Source organism: Hetaerina americana, unplaced genomic scaffold, assembly GCF_022747635.1.
Source record: "Hetaerina americana unplaced genomic scaffold, ioHetAmer1.1.p SCAF_60, whole genome shotgun sequence".
NCBI lineage: Eukaryota > Metazoa > Arthropoda > Insecta > Odonata > Calopterygidae > Hetaerina > Hetaerina americana.
In genome coordinates this window covers 1,740,536-1,764,673 of record NW_027287206.1, presented here as the reverse complement: position 1 = coordinate 1,764,673, position 24,138 = coordinate 1,740,536, and the positions used below count along the sequence as shown (strand labels likewise).

The 24,138-nt window shown below is 42.1% G+C and overlaps 1 protein-coding gene across 1 annotated transcript in view; it reads right to left on the bottom strand.

Annotated features, from left to right (window-relative positions):
- Nucleotides 1-21,740, bottom strand: part of LOC139695601 (zinc finger CCHC domain-containing protein 24-like) — a 65,554-nt gene extending 43,814 nt beyond the window's left edge. The window contains exon 1 of the mRNA XM_071594401.1: nucleotides 21,603-21,740. Within this exon, the coding sequence (XP_071450502.1) occupies nucleotides 21,603-21,737 (135 nt within the window). The 5' untranslated portion in view covers nucleotides 21,738-21,740. The remainder of the gene's footprint in view (nucleotides 1-21,602) is intronic.
- Between the last annotated feature and the right edge of the window lie 2,398 nt (nucleotides 21,741-24,138).

Genomic DNA, 24,138 nt, shown 5'->3' with positions numbered 1-24,138 from the left:
TGCCGATTATGGTTTCCCAGGAAGACCTGGTACCCGAAAAATCACTTTGGCTTGGGTGGAGCTTTAGGTGCCCAGAGTTCCTCTCCCGGGAATTGAACCCGGGACCCTCCGGTCAGCAGTCCAGCACTCTACCCCCTGGACTACACGTGTTTTTCATATACCTGTGTATGTATATATATATATATAAATATATATATATATAAATATATATATATGTATATATATGTATATATATGTTTATACACACACACGCACAGATATATATATATATATACATATATATATATATATATATATATATATATATATATATATATATACTATATATATCGCATACATTCGAGGGTAGGCTCAAAAGTAATGCACACATGCTTGTAGAACGCGAACAAAAACAAATAGCAAGATCGGGCAAAAAGTACATGCATTAAAGTACAATTCTTAAGTTTCAACATCATATATTTATTTTTCCACATATTCACCGTTAAGGCTAACACATTTCTTCCAACGTGCAACACGTTTTTTCATTCCGTCACTGAAAAACTCTTCCGACTTTTCTCCAATCTAGGAATTGACAGCTGCCTTCACTTCATCGTCCGAGGTGTAATGATTACCCTTGAGGTGTCTCTTGAGTTGAGGAAAAATATCGGGGCAATACGGTGGTGTGGAATCGGTTCAAATTTCAGGTCTTGCAGAGCCTCTCCAGTTGCGCGCGAGGTGTGTTGACGAGCGTTGTCATGTTGCAAGATTATTGGCGCCAGGCTGCCTCTAACGCGGCAAACGTCTTCCTTGGATATTCCAAAGTGGTTTGCGATACACTTTTGAATGATTCCTCAGTCTTTTTAAATCAAATCTTCGCCGATTTTGCGATGTTTATCGTCTGTGGCAGTAATCGGACGTCCGCTGCGTGTTTAATCAAGAATTATGGATTTTCCAGGCCCGCAACCACGAAATTTTGCTGCCCATCGAGTTAAAGTAGACCTATCAGCAGCATCGTCGCCATAAACAGCCTTTAAATGACGATGAATTTCAGTGGGGGTCAATTTTTCAGCAGTTAAAAATTCGATCACAGCACGCTGTTCAACTCGCGTTGACATAGCACTAGAGCACGTCTCCATACTTCCGCTTCTCGAAATACACTGGATGAATGAAATTACCTCAAACCTGAACATGCATGTCGAGAGGGAATGTTACTTCCACATTCCACCAGGAGTGCTTCTGCAGGTCATTTTTTGCGGTCTACAAGCTTGTGTGCAATAGTTTTCAGTTTACCTTCGTATTTGAGTGTATGTATATGTATGTATGTATATGTATGTATGTATATATACATATGTAATAATATATATTCATGTACATTTTTATATATTTATGCATGGACCATAGCAGATACAAACCGAATGTGGCCGGCCAGATTCCTCCCCAATAAATGTTAGGAAGTGGTCCATAAAATCTCTTACTCCCGCTCTTTCCTAAACTTTTAGGCAGTTCCACTGGAATTTTGTCTAGACCCTTAGCTTTATTTGATTTGAATTCCCTCAATGCACTTTCTATTCCGCCATCGAATAAGCCTGGACCTAAGCTATCGTTATCTACGTCATACGTCATTCTCTCTCCATCTATAATCTCGCTGGTCTACTTTCTTATCGGTCGTGGGAAAAATTACCTGTAAAAATCTGACGGTTTTACACTTAATCTCCCTAATCTTTTTGCCATGATCTCTCCTGTTGTAGTGCTAATAATGCAATTTCAACATAGCCGCTAAACATGCCTGTTTCCCATTAGTGCAAGAGATTTAATCTGTAATTTTACTCTAGCCCCGCGAGTGATTCTCAACCTAGGTCTTCTAATATTCTAGATAGGTTACTAACTCTATCATGGCAACGTTTTACAGGTCTACTTTTCCATGCTACATGGATCTTATTCGGCAATCAATCCAGTTCCATGAGGACCTCATGCATTGTGCTAGCAGCATATTCTAAATGAGGTTTAACTTACAAAAATATATTTTCTCTTCAGGCTTCTTTTCATATTCTACCAATATTTTTATATCAATTTTTTTTTCTAGCTTATCCACATATTCCCAGAATATATTTCACTCAATTACATCTTGAGTGAAGGTAACGTTCAAATATTAAATCGAGTCTACACTCCTATTTCAGTATTTTTGATGCAGTAAGAGTTCGGGATGGAAGTACTCCTATTCCAAAAATTCTTCACTTCGCAATTTTTTAAGTTGAATGCAAGTTCAATGCATTGTGTAGCGCCAGTGCTGCATTGCATAAAGGTCCTCTATCATTAATATTTTATCCTAAGGACGACGGGTGTCTCTATTAACCACTGCGTCGTCGACAAATAAGTTTTCGTTACTCCCCGGAGTTAATTTTTATGCAAAGAATCCATAAATCTCCTTGGCAAATGACCAAAACAATTTCCAGTTCTCGTTTAAAGTTTCAGCCCTTTTTTTAAATGTGCCAACCCTTCCGACAATTCTGATTGATCTCATTCCATTCGTCAATAGAAAACATAATTCCGTAAATTTTTCATTTGGACGTGACATATCCCATGACGCCTTAACGATTTTCTTAACTTCCGTGTTTTACCATATAGGGTACGTATTACCTTTTATAAATTTACTTAGGATGTTGACTGCTGAGTATGTGATGGCGCTGATGTGATTCTACGTATCCTCGGTTTTCGATGTTTGCCAAATCTCTGAAAATTAGCCGATGAACTCCGTAATACATACAAGTACATATTTTAAGCCATTATAGTTTCCGTTTTTAAACAAGTTACCTCGCAATTGGTAGCTCGCACTAGTCATCACCTTTGACAAAAACAGTGGCAGGTTGCACTGGTTTAACAAACCGAACACATTAAAATCAGTATCCTGTAAAACCTTAAATCTTATCATTGTTCGGAATACAATGGCCCTTGTCAACAGTAGGTTGGTTGATCGGTAGATCGGTTAGGTATAATAACATAAACGGCACGAGTTTAAGGAAATCATGTCTTGCGAATAAAGTTGGTTATTTTTTATACATGATATCCTGAAATTACGGGAAAGGATACAAAAATGAATGTTGTATGTTTTAGGTATCAACAAAGCCTTAGGCTGGAATATCCACGAGAAATTAATACACAAATTTAGGAATTATTGTGTAAAAAGGGCAAAAGCCTTAAGTTATTTTATTACGAAGAAAATCGGACATCAGCAGATCTTGGGCTGCTAGCGAGCGATTGAAGCCAGGTATTTATGTACTACGCTTTATTTAGGCCACATTTGGAATACGCGGCAAGTATTTGGCACTCACGGGAAAGAAGTTAATTAAGGAATTGGAGAAGATTCAGAGAAAATCCACCAGATGTGTTCAAAATTGCTACGAGAAGAGCGTAAGCCTATAAAGCGCATTAGTCTAAAGTGTATATGTCAAATTTAAAGTATTTCATAAACCTTTAAGGAGTTCCTCGGGAATGTTGTCCACCCACACGGCCTCATTTGATCATTCAAATGCACGCATGGATGGTGATCTAACACCCTCCCCCTTCCCGGCACAAGCACTTTCGGCCGTTTGCGTTCCTTAGTTATAGATGAAGAAATAAGCTTAAGTTCGACAGTGAGGCATCACGATAGCCAGGACTTACTAAAGAAGAATCAGCACTGTATTGGCAAGGGTATGTTCTGCGATACAAAACTTGTACTTTTTGTTCATGATGATTTGGATTCGGGGAAAACTAACGCTCCAGTAGGCTCGGTTTCCTAATACTACAAAAAAAACTTTGCGATAATGTGTATCATAGCAAGCTACTCACAAAACTAGTAGCCCACGGCATAAATAAAAATATCTTAGGCTGGATTTAATTCTTCTTAAATGTAACAAAGAAACCGTACAAATGTTAGTCATAGATGGTGTTACATCTAATGAAGTTGATTTCACGATCAGGTGTGCCCCAAGATACTGTCTTCGAAACCCCTGTATTCCATCTTTACGTAAAAAACATTAACGCCGTTCATAATAACTTTATATATTTCACTCCGACGCAATTGTTTTGAGAAATATCCGTAGTCCCGCGGATAAAGTGGCTTTAGAGATAGCATTACTGCATTGAAGAGCTTGGAATAACGCATGGTAATTATGCTTGAATAAATGTGTAGAGATGCATTTTTAAGAGTATTTCTTTCCCTAAAATTTACCACATTAAAATACAGGAATTGTTGACTCATTTAATTACTGAGTTTACCCTTCCCCACGATTTGAGAGAAACATGCATAGGAAATGCGTGGGCGAGCTAGCAAGAAAGTAAGATTTAAAAAATAATATTGGGGAAATGTGGCGAGGGGATTATAGAGCGATAACATCTTTCGCTATCCTTCATTAAGAATATGCTGCTAGCATATGGGACCCTCGCAGGAGGCTAATCCGCAACCTGCACGTACATGTCTCAGACTGATCAAGTGCGCGCGGGGAACGGAGAGTCCGGATGGGCATTGTCAGGAAGAGGTGTAAGGCAGGGTTGCCCATTATCACCGGTGCTGTTCAACGCATATGTGGAGGAAATGATTAAAGAGGCATGCGAAAAACTGGAGGTAGGAATGAAACGGGCTATTCTTAAAATCAGTTAGGTTTGCTGATGACCAAGCTTTCGTTTGTCAGTCAGCCAAGAGGTAGCAAGCATTGCTGAGGGAATTGGAAATTCAGTGCGATAAATATGGGATGAGAATCAATATAAATTAAAAAAAGGTTATGCGATTATCCAGAAAGAGAAATGCCAAGGTTAACATTAAAATAGCAGGGCAAAAACTGGAGTAGGTGGAACAATTAACGTATCTCGGAAGTGTTTTGGACCAGAATGGTCAAAGTAGGAGGGACGTAAGGAGAAGAATTGCACTTGGGAAAGAGAATTTCACAAGGAGGAGGAAATCGATGGCAGGGGCTTTGACTAAGGATATTAAGAAAAGGCTCGTGAAAACTTTGAAATGGAGCGTAGTTATGTACGGCGCGGAAACATGGTCACTCAAGCAGGAAAATAGACGTAGATTGGAGGCTTTTGAAAGGTAGGTGTGGAGAAGGTGAAATGGACGAAAAGAAAAACGAAGAAGTGCTGGGTACGGTGGGCGAGGAGAGAGGATTGTTGGAGAAATCATGAGGAGGTAGGAAAAATTGACGAAAAGCATATTGATCGGAAATTGGATTTTGAAGAATGTAATACAGGGGAGAATGTTAGGTAAACGAGGTAAGGGCAGAAATAGGATAGGGATGTTGGACGGGATGAAGGGAGGATGGAAGCACTCAGAGATTAATATGGACTTGTGGTAGAGTAGGATGCTGTATTGTGTTTTGTTAAGAGATTGTTATTTGGTAGTTGGGCCCATCGAAAACCTACCTTAACCGGTAGATTACCTTAAAAAATATGGGACTTTCATTAAGTTGAATTGATTGACAAATTAGATCATGTAAAGTGTAAAAGAGCTAGATGTGTGATACGATGTCATGAAAAACGTAGTATATCAAGATTATTAGAAGAATTGTTGGGAATCACTGACGGAGAGAGAATTCAATGGAAATTAAATATATTGCATGAATTGGAAACATTTACAAATTATTCTAAAAATCTGTTCCTAGCCTCATCGGAACTACGGTAGCAGAGATGTTGAATATAAGATTACTGCGTTCAAGCGTAGAGCGATAGATTATCATTTTTCCCGCGAACCACAATGCATCAGAATAACTGCAAGCGACTGCGCTAGAGGAATATAGTATTGTTTAGTGAAAGTGTTATCATAACTAGATCTAACACTCGTATTTTACACTTTTTCCGCTTACTAGCAGCTCGTTTCGCGAGTTTGGAGAAGTATTTCACACTTAGATCTCGTGGTGATTGTATCTGTATATTACACCACACATTTCATTTCAATAGTTTGACATATTTACTAGTAACTTACAACAAGGCAAAACGTAACTTTGATGTTGTATGCTTAGTGTGGAATCACCCCCTACTACACCCCCCAGTGATAGTTTGCCGTGTGCCGTGTACTCTTAAGGAAGTTTTTAACAGTAATGGAACAGACAGGAGGGAACGGAATTGGAAGTGAGCTGCATGCCATGAAAGAGAGGGGTGTTTTTCGCTTTTTGTTCAACTTTCAATTATTTGTTTGAGTTTCTACCATTTTTGGTGCGCCTAATTCTAGCAAAATAAGTTCGCAGGTGTGATCAAGATACAAGAAAATTAAGAAAGTGACACGGGAACCCAGATGGAACACAAAAATGCTGGAGGAAAAGCAGGCAAGAGAAAAGTTTACCTCGACCATTGAAAGAAAAATAGAAGTAATTAAAGCGACTACCATAGAAGGACGATGGAAGGAAATGAAGAATATCATAACCGAAGTAGCAGATGAACAACTCGTTTGTAGGACGGCGCCAACCAAACGTCCATGGATAACATCTCAAATAAGATACCTCATAGAGGAAAGAATAAAATACAAGAATCCAGGAAATGAAACTGAGGATGCCCTTTACAAGAAGTTGCGGAACCAAGTCATACGATAGTGCAAGAAGGCCAAGGAAGAGTGAATAGAAAGCTGCTGCGAGGAAATCAATGACAACGTAAAGAAGGGAACCAGTGAGACTGCTTATAAACTGGTTGAAGGCACAAATCGGAGTCAGAAAAACAAAATCCCACAACGTCCGAGATGCTAATGGGAAGATACTGACCGTTGATGAAGACATAGGGAAGAGATGGAAGGAATACATAGAAGATCTTTATCAAGGGCCCGAGCCACTTGCGGGTGACTTACTGAAAGAAGAAAATGTGATAGAAGAAGACGAATGGGGCCCGGAGATACTGAGAAGTGAATTCGACCGAGTCGTGAAAGACCTGAAGAACAACAAGGCACCGGGAGTTAATAAAATAAACGGAGAAATTATGAAAGCACTCGGGGCCAATGCAAATGATGCCCTATTTGAAATAATGAAAGATATCTACGACAGTGGAAGACTACCTGAGGACTTAGATAAGATTTTAATGATTCCAATACCGAAGAAACCTGGAACAGATAAATGTGAAGAACACAGAACATTGAGCCTGACTTCTCACGCATCCAAAATACCTACTCGGATAATTAGCCGACGAATAGAAGGAAAAGTAGAAGAAAGCCTCTCCGAAAACCAATCGGATTCAGGAAAAACCAAGGAGCAAGAGAGGCAATACTCAGCTTGAGGTTACTGGCCGAAAAATTGATCCATGTAAACAAGCCATTCTATGTGCCATCCGTGGACTTGGAGAAGGCCTTCGACAATGTTGTATGAAACAAAATGTTCAAGATACTAGGATCGTTTTGAATGGGCTGCAGCGACAGAAGAATAATCCATCGCCTCTACAAGAATCAGGTAACAACCATGCAAATGAAAAACGGAAGGAAAATAGATAGATAGTGGTCTTTATTTGGGCGAAATTGAGACCAAATGGTCCCTTCTTCCATTTAACCCATAGAAAATAGAAACCAAAAGAAACAGAGTTCGACAAGGATTCAAGGACACAAGCATGCAACCTCTCGCCTGCACTATTCAACGTATATCTATAACGGGCAATAAAGGAAGCACAAGAATAGGGAATCAAAGGAGTCAAGGTGAATGGCGAAGAAATTGACATGCTGCGGTTCGCAGACGACATTGCAGTAGTAGCAGAGACGCGAGGGGACCTGAATTCTATGGACCAGGAACTGGAGGAATATAATATGCGCATCAACAAGAATAAAACGAAAACCCTTGTGTGTGGAAGAAAGAAGTTGAATACTGATATCACAATTCGAGGAGTGAAACTGGAGCAAGTGGAATCCTTCATCTACTTGGGCACCAGTATAACTTGGGATGGTAGAAGCTCGACCGACATAAAGCGAAGAATAGTCCAAACAAAGAAGGCGTTCATAGAGAAGAGGCTACTACTGTATTAAAATAATTAAGATTGCAAACAAGGAAGCAGTTAATGAAATTAAGAATACAAAGTAACTTTCCACTGTCCTTTATTAGCGTACAACCGGTTTCAACGCTCAAGCGTCATCATCAGGTACAAAAATGAAGCAGTTCGTCAAAAACGTCGTGTGGAGCATGGTACTCTAAGGATCGGAGAGAGGGAATATTGCCAAAGTGGACCAACGAAGAATAGAAGCATTTGAAACATGGTGCTGGAGGGGAATGCTGAAGATTAAATGGACAGGCAAATTGAGGAACGATGAAGTATATAGAAGATCAGAAGAGGAAAGGACCATATGGAGAGCTCTACGGCAAAGAAGAACTGGAAGATGGATTGGACATACCTTGAGGCGCAATGGATTAGTAAGAAACATAATAGAAGGAAAATTTGAAGGAAATAACTCGCGAGGAAAGCCAAGAGACAAGTAGATAGGGCAAATTATAAAGGACGTAAAATAGGGAACTTATCAGAGGGTGAAGGAATTAACACTAACGAGGTAAGAATGGAGAGTTGCAATAAACAAATCTTATAATTAAAATACTGATGGTGATGATGTTGAGATATATTCACTAACATATACAGGGTCGCACCCAAAAGTGGTAGGACTGATTTTCTCTGGGGCGAACGGAGCGGTGGAGGGGGGTCTGCCTGGCAGGGTAAGGTGGAGGGGGCTCTTAGCAACAGACCGACACCAACCTGCGGGCTGTCGTTGAGTGAGGGCACCGTTTTAGTGAAGCAAGTTTTTTGTCCGCGTCGAAAAACAAAATGAATCTGAATTTAGAGAAACGTTATTCCGTGAAGTTTTGTGCGAAACTCGGGAAGACGGAAACTGAGACCCTCGATATGATCAAGCAGGCTTATGGGGACACTGCCTCAAGCCGTTCCACAGTATTTGAGTGGCACAAGTTGTTTAAACAGGGTAGGGAGGTGAAGACGACCATCGCTCCGGACGGCCGTCGACGGCAAGAACCGACACGAATGTGGACAGAGTGAGGACACTGCTGAACACAGACCGATACTTAACCAGTGAAGAAATTGCAGACCAGTTGGGTCTGTCTGCATCCAACGTCCAACGCATTATTTCACAGGATTTGGCCATGCGCAAGGTGTGCGCCAAGATGGTGCCGAAAATTCTGAGTGTCGACCAACAGGCAACGCGTGTGCGCATTTCCGAAGAAGTGTTAGCCAATTTGCACCGAGAGGAATGCTCCCGATCTGGCACCACCGGACTTCTTCTTCTTCCCCCTGATGAAAAGACAGCTCAAGGGACGACGTTTTGACTCGATAAAGGCCGTTCAAGAGGCTTCGACGAGGGTCATCAACGGCATCCCCAAAGAAAATTTCCAGCGGGCGTACGGGGAATGGGAGCAACGTTATATTAAGTGTGTAGCAGCTCAAGGAGCATACTTTGAAGATTATTAAGTCGATGTAAGTATATCGTCAATAAAATTCTTGTAAAAAAATCAGTCCTGCCACTTTTGGGTGCGACCCTGTATTTCGCGATCATTGGCCTAGGATAGTGCACACCTTATATTTATTTAATCGGGTGGAAAAATTTCTCTTCGTCTCCCCGACGTAGCTAGCTTTGCCTTAACATTTTAATACATTTAAGGTGGTGCAGAACGAGACCCTGTAATTAAACTTATTTAAATTTTCAACCTCCCCACCCCATCTTAGTTTTTCCATATTTTTTTTAATCACTTCTCAAATCCTAATGTCCTTCCTACAAATTTTCTATCCCCTTCATTTTAGAGCTATCATCTATTTTCCATAATCTAAATTTTATCACTTTCCCTCATCCGCTTCTTTCTTCCCCCTAACATTCATCCTCTTCCTCCCTTTGTTTGCCTCCCTCGCGTTTTCTCCGAATTTTCTGGTTCTTATCTTTCGATTCCCCCTCTGGGACTACAACCTTGACGTGGTAGAACAGCTTGTGCTTTCCGATGACCCCTAGAGCTGAGCTGGCGAGAGTAATAATAATTGCTCCTGGTAGGGTCGCCTATGTCAGATAGGTCAAAGGTTAGGAGTCAGACGAAAGATAGTCCACGCAGCGCCTGTTCCTCAGTGGGGCGGCTGCATAGGCGTGTGACCCCAGTGGGACGGCCATTGAGTGATGGCGTGACATTAAAAACACTATTGAGGAAGGCAACGGGACACCACCTCAATTATTTTTTCCAAGATGTTATCATGGACAGTAAAGGGAAAATCAATCCTGGGAAATACGGGACTCGGTTCAATCGGCCATGTGTCATGCCCGGCAGCGGGAGAGGCAAGACTTCCTCAGTCGTCATCTCACGAAACACTTGCAAATAAAAAGCGACAGCAGCAATACAGAAGACGCAGAAGAAGACTACCGATTTAGTTTCAAGAGGAACTTGGAATCCAAGGATAATGTCGAGGATGGGAAAATCAATGGCTATTAAGTGTGAGAAGGTAAGAGGAAATATGGGTATTTTAAGTCTATGCGAGGTGAGATAAACGGATGGCGGGAATTACCGTAGTGATAGTTATGGAGTAATATAGAGCGGTAGGACGAAAGCCAGCCAGGAGCTGAAATATTATTGAATTAAAATGTGAGAAGTATAGCTAATATAGAACTAACAACGAATAGAATGTTAGTAGTAGAAATAAATGCAGAACCGAAGAACTTGGTCACACAGGGTTCGTCCGGAAAATAAGTGTACTGAGCTCAGGAAAAAAAATTTATCACACTTTTACATATCTTAAGCTAATATTCCTCAAAATAGGACCCTTGTGAGTCGATACACTTGTTCCAGCGGCGTTCCCATTCCTGGAACGCTCCCGCGAAGGCATCATCGGGAACCTCTCGAAGACTCGTCGTCGACCTCTTCTCTGCCCTCCACGAACATCTTGTGCCACCGAAAGATCATGTTTCTGGACATGACTGACTCCCCGTAAGCCTGGTTAATCATACCGGCAGTTTCGGTAGACGATTTCCCAAGCTTTACCGCAAATTTGATGGAATAACGCTGCTCCAAAAACTTCGACATCGCCTTCCGTGACGTGGGTCGAAGCGTGGAGGTTCGCGTTAACAGAGCTCCTCACTACACCACAGCTCAGAGCCGACTGCCTTTTTCAGCGTCGCTTGCCAACATACCCCCCTCCAATCGCAACCCGTCAGAGCGGTGCTGGGCGCGCCTGGAGCGGCGCGCCCAGCCCAGGAGTCAATACACTTATTTTCCGGACGAACCCTGTAGTTCAGGTCTACTTGAAATCATTAAGAGGAAGAAGTCGATAGTGATTTAGCATCCACAAAAGGTGTAGGTATATATGGAAAATGCCAGATTGCTCAGAAAGGTAACAGTTAGGTTACATTATTGTTAGGCACAGATTTAGAAACAGCGTGATCAAATCGCACGGTTTCCCGGGAGTGGAGGCGGACTTAAATCACAATTTAATGCTCATGGAGTTTACCGTCCGATTCAAAATGATAAGGCGTGTTAGGAAATGTAATGAAAAAGCATCAACTGGATTGAAAAGGAAGTGGTATCAGCAGGATATAGAGAAAGTCATTAGATGAGTGAGAAAGGAGCTTAGTACCGTGGATCACGGATGAGATGATCAGAAAGATAGATGAGATAAGGAAATGGAAGAATGTAAACACAGAATTAGGCAGAAATTACAACAAAGATTTTAAAAATGAATTGTGACGGGTAGCGAATAAAGCAAAAGAAGCAGAGTGGAAGACGCATTGCGAGGATATGGAGAGTTTGCAGAGGAAAGGTGAAAATGGTGCGCTAAACAGCAAGGTTAAACCACTATCGGGAAGTATGACAGAAAGATCGGTGCTAGCAGTCAGAGATAAGTCGGGTAGCATAAATAATTGACACAGAAAAGATCCTAGAGAGACGGAAGGAATATATAGAAGCACTGTATGGTGAAGAACTTGGGCCAACAAGGCTAGACGCAGAAAAGGAATATGACGCAGATGAATATAGCTTAAGTCCAGACATACTCGACGATGAGAAAGGAAGGACATTAAGGGAGATGAAATCAAATAAGGCCGGGGGGGTAGACAATATTCCTCTGGAACTACTAAATGGTTTAGGAAAATGTAGTAAGAAGAGACTATAAGGACTGATTCTTTGAATATTTGAGTAAGGAATTTTGACGGAAGATTTGTGGGATGAGTGTTAGTTCCTATTCCAAAAAAAGGTAAAGGCTACATCATGTGAGAAAAACAGAACAATTAGTATGATTTCCCACGCAGCTGAAGTTGTTCTCAGGACAATCAACAAAAAGATAGAGAGCACGGAAAAATGATTACTTAGGGGATGAACGGTTTGGATTCAAGAAGGGGAAAGGCACGTGCCATGTCATTGCAGTAATGAGGTCACTAATACAGAGGATAATAGAATACAATCAGAATTAATTTGCCTGTTTTGTAGATTTAAAAAAAGGCCTTTGATAAAATTAATTGGGGAAAACTAATGGATATGTAGCAGAAAATTGAAATAGATTTTAGGGATAGGAGGCTAATCAGCAACCTGTACATGTCTCAGACTGCTCCGGTGCGAGTGTAGAATGGAGAGTCCGGATGAGCAGTGTTAGGAAGAGGAGTAACGCAGGGTTGCCCATTATCAACGGTGCTATTCAACGCATATTTGGAATAATAGGAACGTAAGGTAGAATCAAAGCAGTAGAGATGTAAGGAGAAGAGACACGTTGGACAATGGAGCTTTCAGGAGGAAAGAACTGATGACAGGGAAGTTGAGTAATGATTTTAAGAAAAGGCTCATAATAACTTTGATATGGAGCGTAGTTATGTACGGCGCGGAAACATGGTCATTTAAGCAGGAGGATAGACGATCGGAGGCTTTACAATGTGGGTGTGGAGAAGGTGAAGTGGACAGAAAGGAAGAAAAACGAGGAAGTGCTGAGAATAGTGGGGAAGGAGAGGGGATTTTTGGTAGAAATCCTAAGGAGGCAGGAAAAATAAATAAAAAGCCTTTGATTGGCAATGGAATGTTGAAGACTGCGAAAGAGGGGAGAACGTTAGACAAACGAGGAAGGGGGCAGGAATAGGATTGAGATGTTGGATGGGATGAAGGGAGGAAGGAAGAATACAGAGATGAAGAGGGGCTTGTAGGAAGTTAGGTGGTGTTTTGTTGGAATAGACAAGAGAATTATTTACTAGCTTCTGTCCAGCCAAAACCTATTTTTACCGGTAGATTACCTATAATAATCTTTCGATTAATTTGTCGCCTTCTCCTTCCTTTGCCTGTTTTTACCTTTCTTCCTCCATCGTCATTCACACGTACCCGTCATTCATACCTCTCTTCCGCCTTTTTTCTCTTTTTAATATTTTTACTTCCTCATCTTTATTTGATCTACCCATTGCATGTTTTCATCCTCCGCATTTCTTTAACCCCTTTACTTTTCCTTCTCCTTCTTTTCTTATTTATAAATTCTCCTTATATTCAGTTTTTTCACCTCTATTATTTTCCTCTTCTTCCTTTTCTTTTCTATCCTTTACTTTTTCTCCTTATCTTCTTTCTCTTACCAATGCTTACATTTATTCCTCCTGTTTGCCTCGTTTATGAATTTCCTGTTTTCCTCACCTCCTATAAATTTCTTCTCCTGCTCCTATATTTTTTAACTACTTTTTCTTCCCTTCCTTATCTTCACTTCGTTTCTTTCCCGCCTCATTTTTTCCTTTATTCTAATTTAATATTTCACCCCATCACCCACTCCCTCGGGGGTAGTTGCCCTTATGCCCGAGAGTGTCCTGGGCGAGACCGAATATGAAGTTCACGTTCCCCGCTTCGACTGCCGGTCATATTAAAAATATTCGAGCGATTTTTTAACAGGATTTTGAAAGGAATATTTTTCTGAAATTTTCAGAACGAAACACCATGAACAATATCTCCTACTGGCTCCCGTGTATTCAACGAATGCCTCACCACTGGTGAGACACAGCAGGTTCCCTAACGGCATTGACGTCGCAGATAAAGAGGATCGTTCCGTCAGCAACTGCCACAACTACGGACGAGAGTGGAGTCTACGTAAATGTCGGCAAAGATAAACCACCGCATTAGACTCCCTTGATGATACACAGCTTTCGAGACAGTAAGACGAGATGGCCTTCCTCCCGGTGAAATATTCCTGAGGTAAAGTAGTCCACCGTTCGGATCTCCGGGTGGGGATTAACGGGAGAGGCACCTGAGCCAGAACGGGAAAATGAAAGAGATGAACGTGGAGCGTTAAGTCCCTGGGAGCTGCAGGCAATTTAGTAAATGCAAAGAAGAGTGGAAATGACTAGGAGAGAGCTAGTTAAAGACTCAGCGTGTCAAAGAAATTAAATTGGCTTGGGCAAATGACTTCCGAAGCGACGCAGTGATACATATACTCAGGAAACGACCAGAAGATACATCCACACAATATTCCGTAATTCGCTGTAATGGCATGTGGCGGGGGGTGTTAGAGACCAGCTATAGTAGGATAGGAAATTATACTGAAAAGAACTGGCGAAGAAGAGTTACAGCATGCTGGCAGCTAGACGAGAGGATCCTGACGATGAAGTTAGAAGTAGACTCCACGTTCAAAATGATAGTGCAGGTGTATATGCCTACGTTCGGCCTCACAGAAAAAGAAATAGAAAAAGTATATGAACAAATGGAATAAGTTCTCCGCGAAGTAAGAGGGCGAGAAGAACGCAGGTGAAGGCAAATACGGAAGTAACGTAGAACAGGTTGGGCTGAGGAAATGAAAAGCCAAGAAGAGGGACTGCTAGAGCTATGCTACGAAAATGATATGGAAGTGAATTTCTCTCTCGCTCTCTTTTTCGGAAGTGAATTTCGCTCACCATTTGACCAACATAGACAAAATAGCAAGATGGTGAGGGAGATAATCAAATATCAAATCGAATACACCTTGCTCGGTGAGAGGTTTGAGCGTCTAGTGAAACGGTGAAAGAGCTACCCCGGGACGGATATAAATGGCTATTTGTCAAGGGAAGGCGTAGGCAATAAAAATAAATAAATAGGGTAAAGCATGAAATGAAATGGAATACCAAAAACCCAAGGGAAAGAAAATGCCAGCGAAATATTCAGCATAAACCTTGAAGAAATATTCGGATCTAGATAAGAATCCAGACTGAAGAAGAGATGACCAGAAGAAGACAACTGCAAAGATACCCGGGGAGAATTTTGCTCGCGAGAGAACTGAAACCCAGGAATCTTGGATATCTGAGCAGGTAAGAGAGTTTAAATAAGAAAGTGAAAAACAGAAAAACGTAATAAATGAAGGAGAGAAGTCTGACAAAGATGACCCAGGCCCAGACTCCGAAGCGAATGCGACAAAGCAGTGAAAGGATAGGAGAGGAAAAAAGAAGCCAAGAACCGAAAACATTGACGGAGAAATCATCATAGCACTCGAACGGAAAGCTAAACACGTCCTCTTTGGAAAATTCAAAGATATTTGTGAAGTTGTAGGACTACCGGTGGACTTAGAGAAGAGTTATAATGATTGCAACGCAAAGAAAACGAGATCCGACGAATGTGAGGAATATCGAATCTTGAGCATTGCTTCAAGTATACGTGAATCCAAAATACTAGCTAGGATGGAATAAGTCGACGGATTTAACAAACATTGAAGACATACTGTCGAAAACCAATTCCGATTCAGGAAATACAGGGGTAAGAGGGAGTCGCCACTCAGACTTGATTCTGGTCGAGAAAATGATGCCAAATAGCCACTGTACAACATTCGCGGACCCTGGAGAAGGTATTTGACGGCGTCGTGTAAAATAAGATGTTCCAGCTACTAAGAAAACTTTCAATGGATCACAAAGAGAACAGAATAATCTATCAACTGTATAAGAATCAAGTCGCCACGACGCAAATGAAAGACAGAAGGATAATAGAAGCTAAGATAAATAGAGCGGTTAAGCATGGATGCAAATCTCTCAGTGCCGTGTACTTAGAAGAAGCAAATACGGAGGCACAATTAATCGGCATCTAAGGAATTAGGGCGAACAGAGAAGGAATAAACAATCATTAAGCTACGGATAATATCGCCATAATAGTAGAAATTAGAGAAGACTTGCAAACCTCAATCACAATGGATCAGGTAATGGATGGATATAATATTTTAAAAAAAGAAAAACGAAAATCCTGATTGACGAAAGAGGAAAGCGAAAATTCTGAGCGAGTAGGAGAGAAATGAGAACAATTGAAGCATCTATCTGCCTCGGGAGAACCGTTCATTGGAATGAAAGCTCTACAAATGCGTAATAGCGCAACCAAAGAATGCATTCAGGATGAAAAGGCAAAGAAGCATGTGGTCAAAGAAGATATGGCTCAAAACAAGTATGCAGTTTGTGAAAACATTTATGCAGAGTGTGGCATTGCATGGTCAAATACATGGACCACTGGAAAAGTACACCAGAGGAGATTGAAAGCCTTCAAAACTTGGTGCTGGAGACATACTGAAAACTAAATGAGCATATAAGGTAAGAAATGAAGAGGCATATAGAGAAGAAGATGGAAATGCCATAAGGAGGACCTCTAGGAAAATAAGATCCAGATTAATTGGACACACCTTGAGAGACAACGAGTTTTCAAAGAAATTGTAAGTGGAAGGGGAATTAGATTGGAAGTTCCCACGAGGAAGGCCAAGGGACAAATACATCTTCATATTAATTAGGGGCCATGGATTGGTAGGGGGATTTAGGATCTTTTTTATACACTGATTATATGTAGCCCTTATCAGGACAAAAGATAATCAGTTTATATAATATTTCAAAATTAGTTCTAGGTAAGAACGGAGGGCTCCCGTCAACCATTCTCCGGACTGTACCGACGATCCCCTCGAACTCTTATCTACTTCCTCCTATTCTTTCTTTAACTGCCATTTTTTCTCCTCTTCCGCCACTCCTTACTTTCCCTTCACTTTTCTCCACCTCTTCACTTCCTTAGGCTTTCATTATTGTTTCCTCCTCCTCCATTTGTTGGCAATTCATTACTTTTCCACCTTCTCCATATCTTATTTTGCCTTTACTTTTCCTCTCCTTTAGTTTTCCCCTATTTCTCCTCTTCTCATTTCTCCTTCACCCATTCCACTCTTCCTCCACTTTATTACGAGTGCTCCACATATTATCCTCCTACACCCGTTTATTGGTATTCATTTTGATCTTGCACCTCTCCTTTCCTTACTCCCCGTTAATTTTTTATTCTTATCCTCTTGGTCTTACTCATCATTCACTTTTTTCCTCCTCCGACCATACATGGAATAAGTAGCAAGTGTTTGGGATGCATGAGGCCAAAGGGCAATTAAGGATTTGGAGAAGGTTTAGAGAAAATTCGTAATGCTTCTTGAATTTAGGTCCATGAAGAGATACACTAGAGCTTTGTCTCGGATAAGTTGGAGGATTTGGTTGAGATCCCACTGATTGGCGCGGAGAGAAGGCAAGGCGATAGACTTTTAGAGAGGTACAAGGCCGCCGAGTTTTCTTTCGACTCATAAGGAATTATTCTGGCCCCAAATTATATTGGCAGATTTGACCACCGAGATAAAATAAAGGAGATAGACACCGTCACAGACAGTACAAGTACAGCTCACAGCCCAAAAAACCCAAATATTCTAACTTTGAGACCAAAATTTGTTGATTTAGTCAACCACACAAAATACATGTATAGCATGATGTAAGTCTTCATCCACTGATGTGTACACATGTTCGCGTATATGAGATAACATATATTAACACGCATGCATGAACTCATATTTATGCATGCTTGTTTGGTGCCCTATATGAATTTTTCTCCTCTTCACCTTTTTGTTATTTGTACTTTCTATTTGTATTTTTCTATTTCTGCTCCCTTTCTTTGCTCTCCTTCACTTTTCTTACCTCCTTAACTTCCTCTTACCCATATGTTTCTCTCTCTTTTACCTCTCATCTAAGGTTCCATCGACTTTTTTCTGTCAGAAAATACCGATGTTTAGTTTTAAAATTTCAAATGAAGGTTTCACCTTTTAATATATGTCTTCCTTGAAGCGTGAAAAATATGATTTATGTGATACTTGTTATAAATTTTTCGGTGCTTTTATTCAACCCCCATTTTGATATATATCGTGCAGTCGATAAAAAATGTTGTGCACCGCTGGTGTAATAAGTTAAACCCTATAAATGGTTTCCAAACTATGTAAGGCAATATGTGACATTTTAACGAGGGGCTTACAGATAAGTGGGAGGAACTAGGGCTAGTAGAAACAACATACAATTCCATGAATCAGCGACCATTTGATCATCTGGTTTCTTTCCACTTTGCCTTGTTGAAGTTGCGAAGTTCGCTTCGACATACCTGGAGATAAATGGAACTCGCTATCCCTAGACCTATGGACACACTTCATCTACATCTACACAGTGCCTCGCAAGCCACCGCGAGGGAGTGTGGCGGGTGGTGCTACATGACAAAAGTATGAGTTCATACGTGTATATGAATATATATCTGCTCATATAAAACGTACGTACATGTCTGCCGTGCAATAATATGATACACCGTGCAATAATAAGTGTCCTTTAAATTTAAATATAAATAAACGGATCTTGGGTTTCATGCTGTCATATCTGTGTATCTCTCGAGGAAAGAACGAGTACTTGAATCTGTCTATGACGGTCTCTTTTTCTCTCCTATTTTATCCCAGTGATTGAATCTACCAATTAAAATTGGGGTCGTAATCATTCCCTCGGGGTTGCAAGAAAACTCAGGTGCCCTTTACTGTCCTAAAAGTCTCAAATCTTCTTGCCTTCTATCTTCGTGAATCAAGGGGCTCCCGACCTGATCCGTCCAACATACTCGTCACGCTTACTTTCTTCTCATAGCATCATTTTTTCACAAAACTGGCGGATTTCCAAAGAACCTCTACGAAATATTCCGGGGAAATATTTCCCCGATAACATTAAAAACCTTTGGCATTAGAAATGGGAGACTACGAGTAATTTGGAGTGAGAAACGAGGGAGTATCCTCGAGAAGGAGAGGAATATTTTTGGGATTTTGCCATTAATATCTAAGTTATGAAAACCGAAGATAAGTAATGTCAACTAAGAGAGGTGATTGGTTGAATTGAGAGATTTAGAATAACACAGGAGGGCGATACAGATCTGAATGAAAACAAAAAGAGCTGATGTGAAGCGAGGCTTGGGCCAATTGAAAAGTTATAAATAACTAATTATTTATATCTCAAGATCTGCTGCGGTGCATTTCCCAGGAATTGAGCGCACACAATCCAGCAAAACGAAATTTGATGATGGACATCTTGATAGTATTCCCCCAGGAGGCACTTGATGAGATACTATTAATATAAAGTGCTGAGCTTCCATCGAGCAAACATACGCAAAATATCAGGAGGGAAAAATTGTGGACTGGCCCAAGAGATAGAATGTTTGCAGAGTGCAAACTACATTATGCCATGTGTTGACTCGCTAACGTTTCGGAACCACCACAGAATCCACAGATTTTAATCGCTACTCATGCTATGCACTTCAATACATGGACGACATTCCTTGTACAGCTCAAATTTGTTTCAAGACACATGAAAACAGACGCTATAAATACTCGCACAAATAAAAGATTATTTTTGTGGTGCCTACAGGTGCAGCGAAAGCTCGAAATTATCATGTGGACTTTTTTCAAGGAAAAATATCAACAGTAGCTCGTCACCTATCCGAAAGCAGACACTGGCGCACCAGTATTGATGACGTCCGTAGTTTTCATTCCACACGTGTATGCCTGAAAGTAGCGTCAAAATGCAAGAAACACTTCCAGATGATAGGTAACAATCAATGTCCGTCCGCAAAAGGTAAATACGCACACGATGACACTGTAAATTCTCCCCAAGCCTCGCATTAACCTTAAAAAACTTAGTGAAATCATTACTGGAAAGGGAAAATACGAGTAACGAAAAAATGATAATGGATTTCAAATTTATCTCAAGATTCCCAAATCTTAGTAAATATTCAAATTTTAAAACATAAATAAATAGCACAGATGAAAGCGGCATAGTTAGGCTGAAGATGCTTAGATTAGTTTCCCGTGCGGAGGATAACAATCCCTGCGTTTAAATCGGTGTCGTCTTCTTCTTCGCGAGGGCGTCCGGCAGCCTCCTCGCTCCGACGAATCGCATTCAATCACAGCCCCCGGAAGAGGGGGTGACATATTTCGGGTCACAGCAGAAAATTTCTGTATACGCGCCGTGACTAAGAAATTCTATATTTACTGAAGAAAGGGAGCATTCCGCGGAGCATTTGAAGCGGCACGGCGCACGCTTTGTGGGCACGGGGAGCACAATGCGCTTGAAGGGACTAGCTGTCCCTTCATCGGCGGAGGCCGGGAAACCGAATTGGGGAAGGAAGCAAGGACACTTAATTTTAGATTTCAAAAATAGGTAAAACAACAATGCTCCGAAGCCTAACAACGATTTGGGAACTGGCGTCAAAGAGTTACCCGCATACTTTGCACCAGTACTAAGTTGTTAATAACATTTTTCTAAATATTAAACGGATTAGTTAGCAACAAATATGCGGAAAAGCATGCGTGAGTAATACAAAGAAAATTATCAAGTCAAATTAGTCTGTGGCTTAGTCATTTTGTATTTGCCTAATCTCGAGACGTACCCTGGGTTTTGTCAGTACGTTCACAAGTAAAATAGCTTGGCAGAACGCAAAGGCAATCAAAAATATATCTCGTTTCCAGGTCCTCACGGCATGCAGATTACTCCAGAGGTCATAATGAATCTGTTTAATGGAACTTTATACGGATATATATAACGTATTTTCATTCAGGAATTAACCCGATATGAAAAATACTCGAGCACACCATTAAGATCTATCATAAACGCCAATTATTCCTATTGACGCTAGCGCGGCCAGGTTCCAGAATATGCGGCGAAGCGGCATCCTAACAGTCGTAATCCTCATGGGTGAAAAAAATGGGAGTACAAAAGCTTATGAGGGTTTTCATTGAGCGTGAAAACATGGCAATCCCGAGGGTCATCACCGCCAAAGAAAGGAGCGTCGGTGATGGCCCGGCCGCTCAAACCGCCGCGAAGCAGGAGTGCGGCGAGCGGATGACAAAACGACGATCTCATTCCCGGGGCAAGTCGCGCACGCACGCACGCACTCCCTCACTGCTCTGGACGCGACGCGAGACCCTGTGCGCGTGCAGAGAAAACGTCGGCCCTGAAACACGTCATCTTGTTCATTTGGAATTCTAATTTTGTTGACATTGTTGCCATTGATACACCTGGGAATATTCAAAACCAAGCAAGAAAAAAAGTTGTATCAATGGTAAAACAGCTCTAATCCCTTTTGTGATTCGGAAAGTGGTGGAAAGAAAGAAAACCTTATCCTTATTTTCACACAGAAAGTTCACCCGAAAATTGATTTCGAACAAAAATTAAAAAACCTTTGAGAACACACTTGAAGAGGTAAAGAGACCCATTATTTCCTTGTCTCCAATGAATTGCCAGGAATCGCGCCCTAGACTAAGCAGGGCGCGAGATCGGAAAACAAATCTGTCACATCGAAATGATTCAAATGCAAAGAGTGTCGGTGTGGGCGGGGAAGAGGTAAGGGAAGGGAAAATGGAAAGGGGAAAGGGGGGGTGGGGGTGCTCACCTGCAGGCGGGCAGCCGAGGGCTGGCCGCCGGAGGAGGGCGACGGACGCCTCCGAAGCCGGGCGCCCGACGCCGCCAGCGTTGAGTAGAGCCAGTCGAGGAGGTGCGCGGGCTGTTCCGGCGGGAGGGAGGCCATGGGTGGGGTGGGGGGAGGTGCTCCGGCGGGGAGAGGGGGGCGGGACTCTTGCGGAGAGGCGGGCCCTGGGCGGAGAGGCGGGGGGAGCAGCTTCCCCGGGCGAGTTCCGCGCGAGTGTGAGAGGACGGACGGCGTCGGGAGAGGAGCAGAGCCGACCGCACCCCCTCCCCTAACCCCCCCGCGTCCCCCCGTGCACTCTCTCGCGTTCCCTTTTAGCCGTCGCGGCCCATCCCCGCTCCCCCGTCTCCTGGCGCCCTCTGCTCCTATTTCCCGCGGCCCTTTCCAGTGCCAGCTCACCCCCTCGCGTCCACCCCCTGCACCGCACCCCCCCACCCATCGGGTGCTGCGCCTTCCCGTCGCAGTGAACCAAGTGCACGCGACGACAGCGGACACGGCGAAAGAGACCTCTCCCTCGAGCCGCGAGACATTTACCGCGTCACGTCCCAGCCAAAGCGTCGCCAATAATTCCGCGGGGGCGGGTCCCCTCTCCTACGCCCACGGCCGCCCGGGGCGAGAGTGCTGGATGCATTCTAAGAATTCTCGTGCGCGGACACTATAGAGGGGCATTTGTGCAAAAACGTGTGAGGAATATTTCATCTTAGAATCGACCGAATGAGAAGTTGGCTCCGGCCACCCTTAACGCCTCAGTCGAAAGGTAAAGGCGAAGGGAGGCAAACTCGAGACATTTTTTGGGAAAGTTTTCATCATTTTGAAATCTTCAGGGAATTAAACACACTACTAGTAGAATCTAAATGTTCACACAGGTTCATCGAATTCATGCCGCTTTTGTTGTATTCTCAATGTTAAGTGCTGCAATGGGCCGATCAAAGACCAGAGCGCGCTCCGCACTTGCCACGCGCCGCGGATGTCCCATCCCCCCTCCCGTATCAACTCCCTCGCTCTCCACAACGCCTTTTCACTCCAAAATTAATTCGTAACAACAGTTCACGCAGAAATAGGAGCGATAACAACACTCAAAATCGGTAACAAATTTTTATTAGTCCCATTGAAGTAAGTTTGTGAAACGAAATCTTTACAATAGTTAGTTTTGACGTGTGTTGATAGATGAGATTGAATACTTTTTTGCCAATCGCCAATACCAGCCAGGTCCAGGGTTGGGAACTAGACGAAAGGTAGTCCACGCAGCGTCTGTTTCTCAGTGAGGCGGCTACAAAGGTGTCTGACCCCCGGTGGGGTGGCTATTGAGTGATGGCGTCACGTTAGAAACACTATTGAAGAAGGCAACGAAAAACCACTTCAATTATTATTCCCAAGATTCTCATTATGGACAGCATAGACGAAATGATCCTTGGCAACAATGGTACTCGGGTCAAATAGCCGTGGGTCATGCCCGGCTGCGGGAGAGGCAAGGCTTCCGCGGTCGTCATCTCACGAAAGCCTGTAAAGCAAAACCGACAGCAGCAGCACAGAAGACGCAGAAAAAGATCGACTTAGTTAGAATAGGAACTTTAAATGTAAGAACAATGTTGAGGACTGGAAAATTAGAGAATATAAAGCGAGATGGAAAGAAGAACTATATATGTTTCACGTAGGTCTAAGCGAAGTGAGATGGAAGGAAAGCGGGGATTACTGAAGTTTTAGGTAGAGAGTAATACATAGGGTAACGGACGAGAGCCAGCGAGGGGTTGCCATAATATTGAATAAAAGGGTAGAAAGAAGCGTAGATAACATGGAGTTATCGATGAATAGAATATTACTTGCAGATGTAAAAGCAAGACCGAAGAACTCGGTCATCCTTCAGGTATGCCTATACATGCCACCAAACCATCATAAGGAGGAAGAAGTCGATTAGGTATGTGTTCAGTTAGAGGATATAATAAGGTGTGTTTCTCCAGGGAAACATTTGATAGAAATGGGGCATAGGAATGCGATGGTAAGCAAAGGAAGAGATGATGATGAGGTGGGGGATTACAGCTTAGAGAGGAGGAATTACCGTGGGGAGAAAGTAATTTAGTTCTGCAGGAGACAGAGGTTAGTCATCACCAACACTTGGTTTAGACAACACCAAAAGTTTAAGTAAACATGAATATTCCCAGGTGACTCAGAAAGGTATCAATTAGATTATATTATGGTTAGGAATAGTGAGATAATTTTGCAGTTTCTTGGGAGCAAATGCCGTCTCCGATAACAATTTAGTAGTTATGAAGTGTAACGTCCAATTTATTTATTTATCAAATTAATTGGGCAAGGTTGAGGAACAGTATTCTATGTGCTCTAGGCAACATGGATAACCCAGCCTACCCCAGGAGGCTAGTGGCGAAATACTTTGAGAACAGAATTCTCACACAAGAAAATGCATGTTTATGGATATCCTTGCTTGAGGATAATTATGAATCATTCATATGCCATGAATAGCGGAGGCATTGGTCTAACATTACTG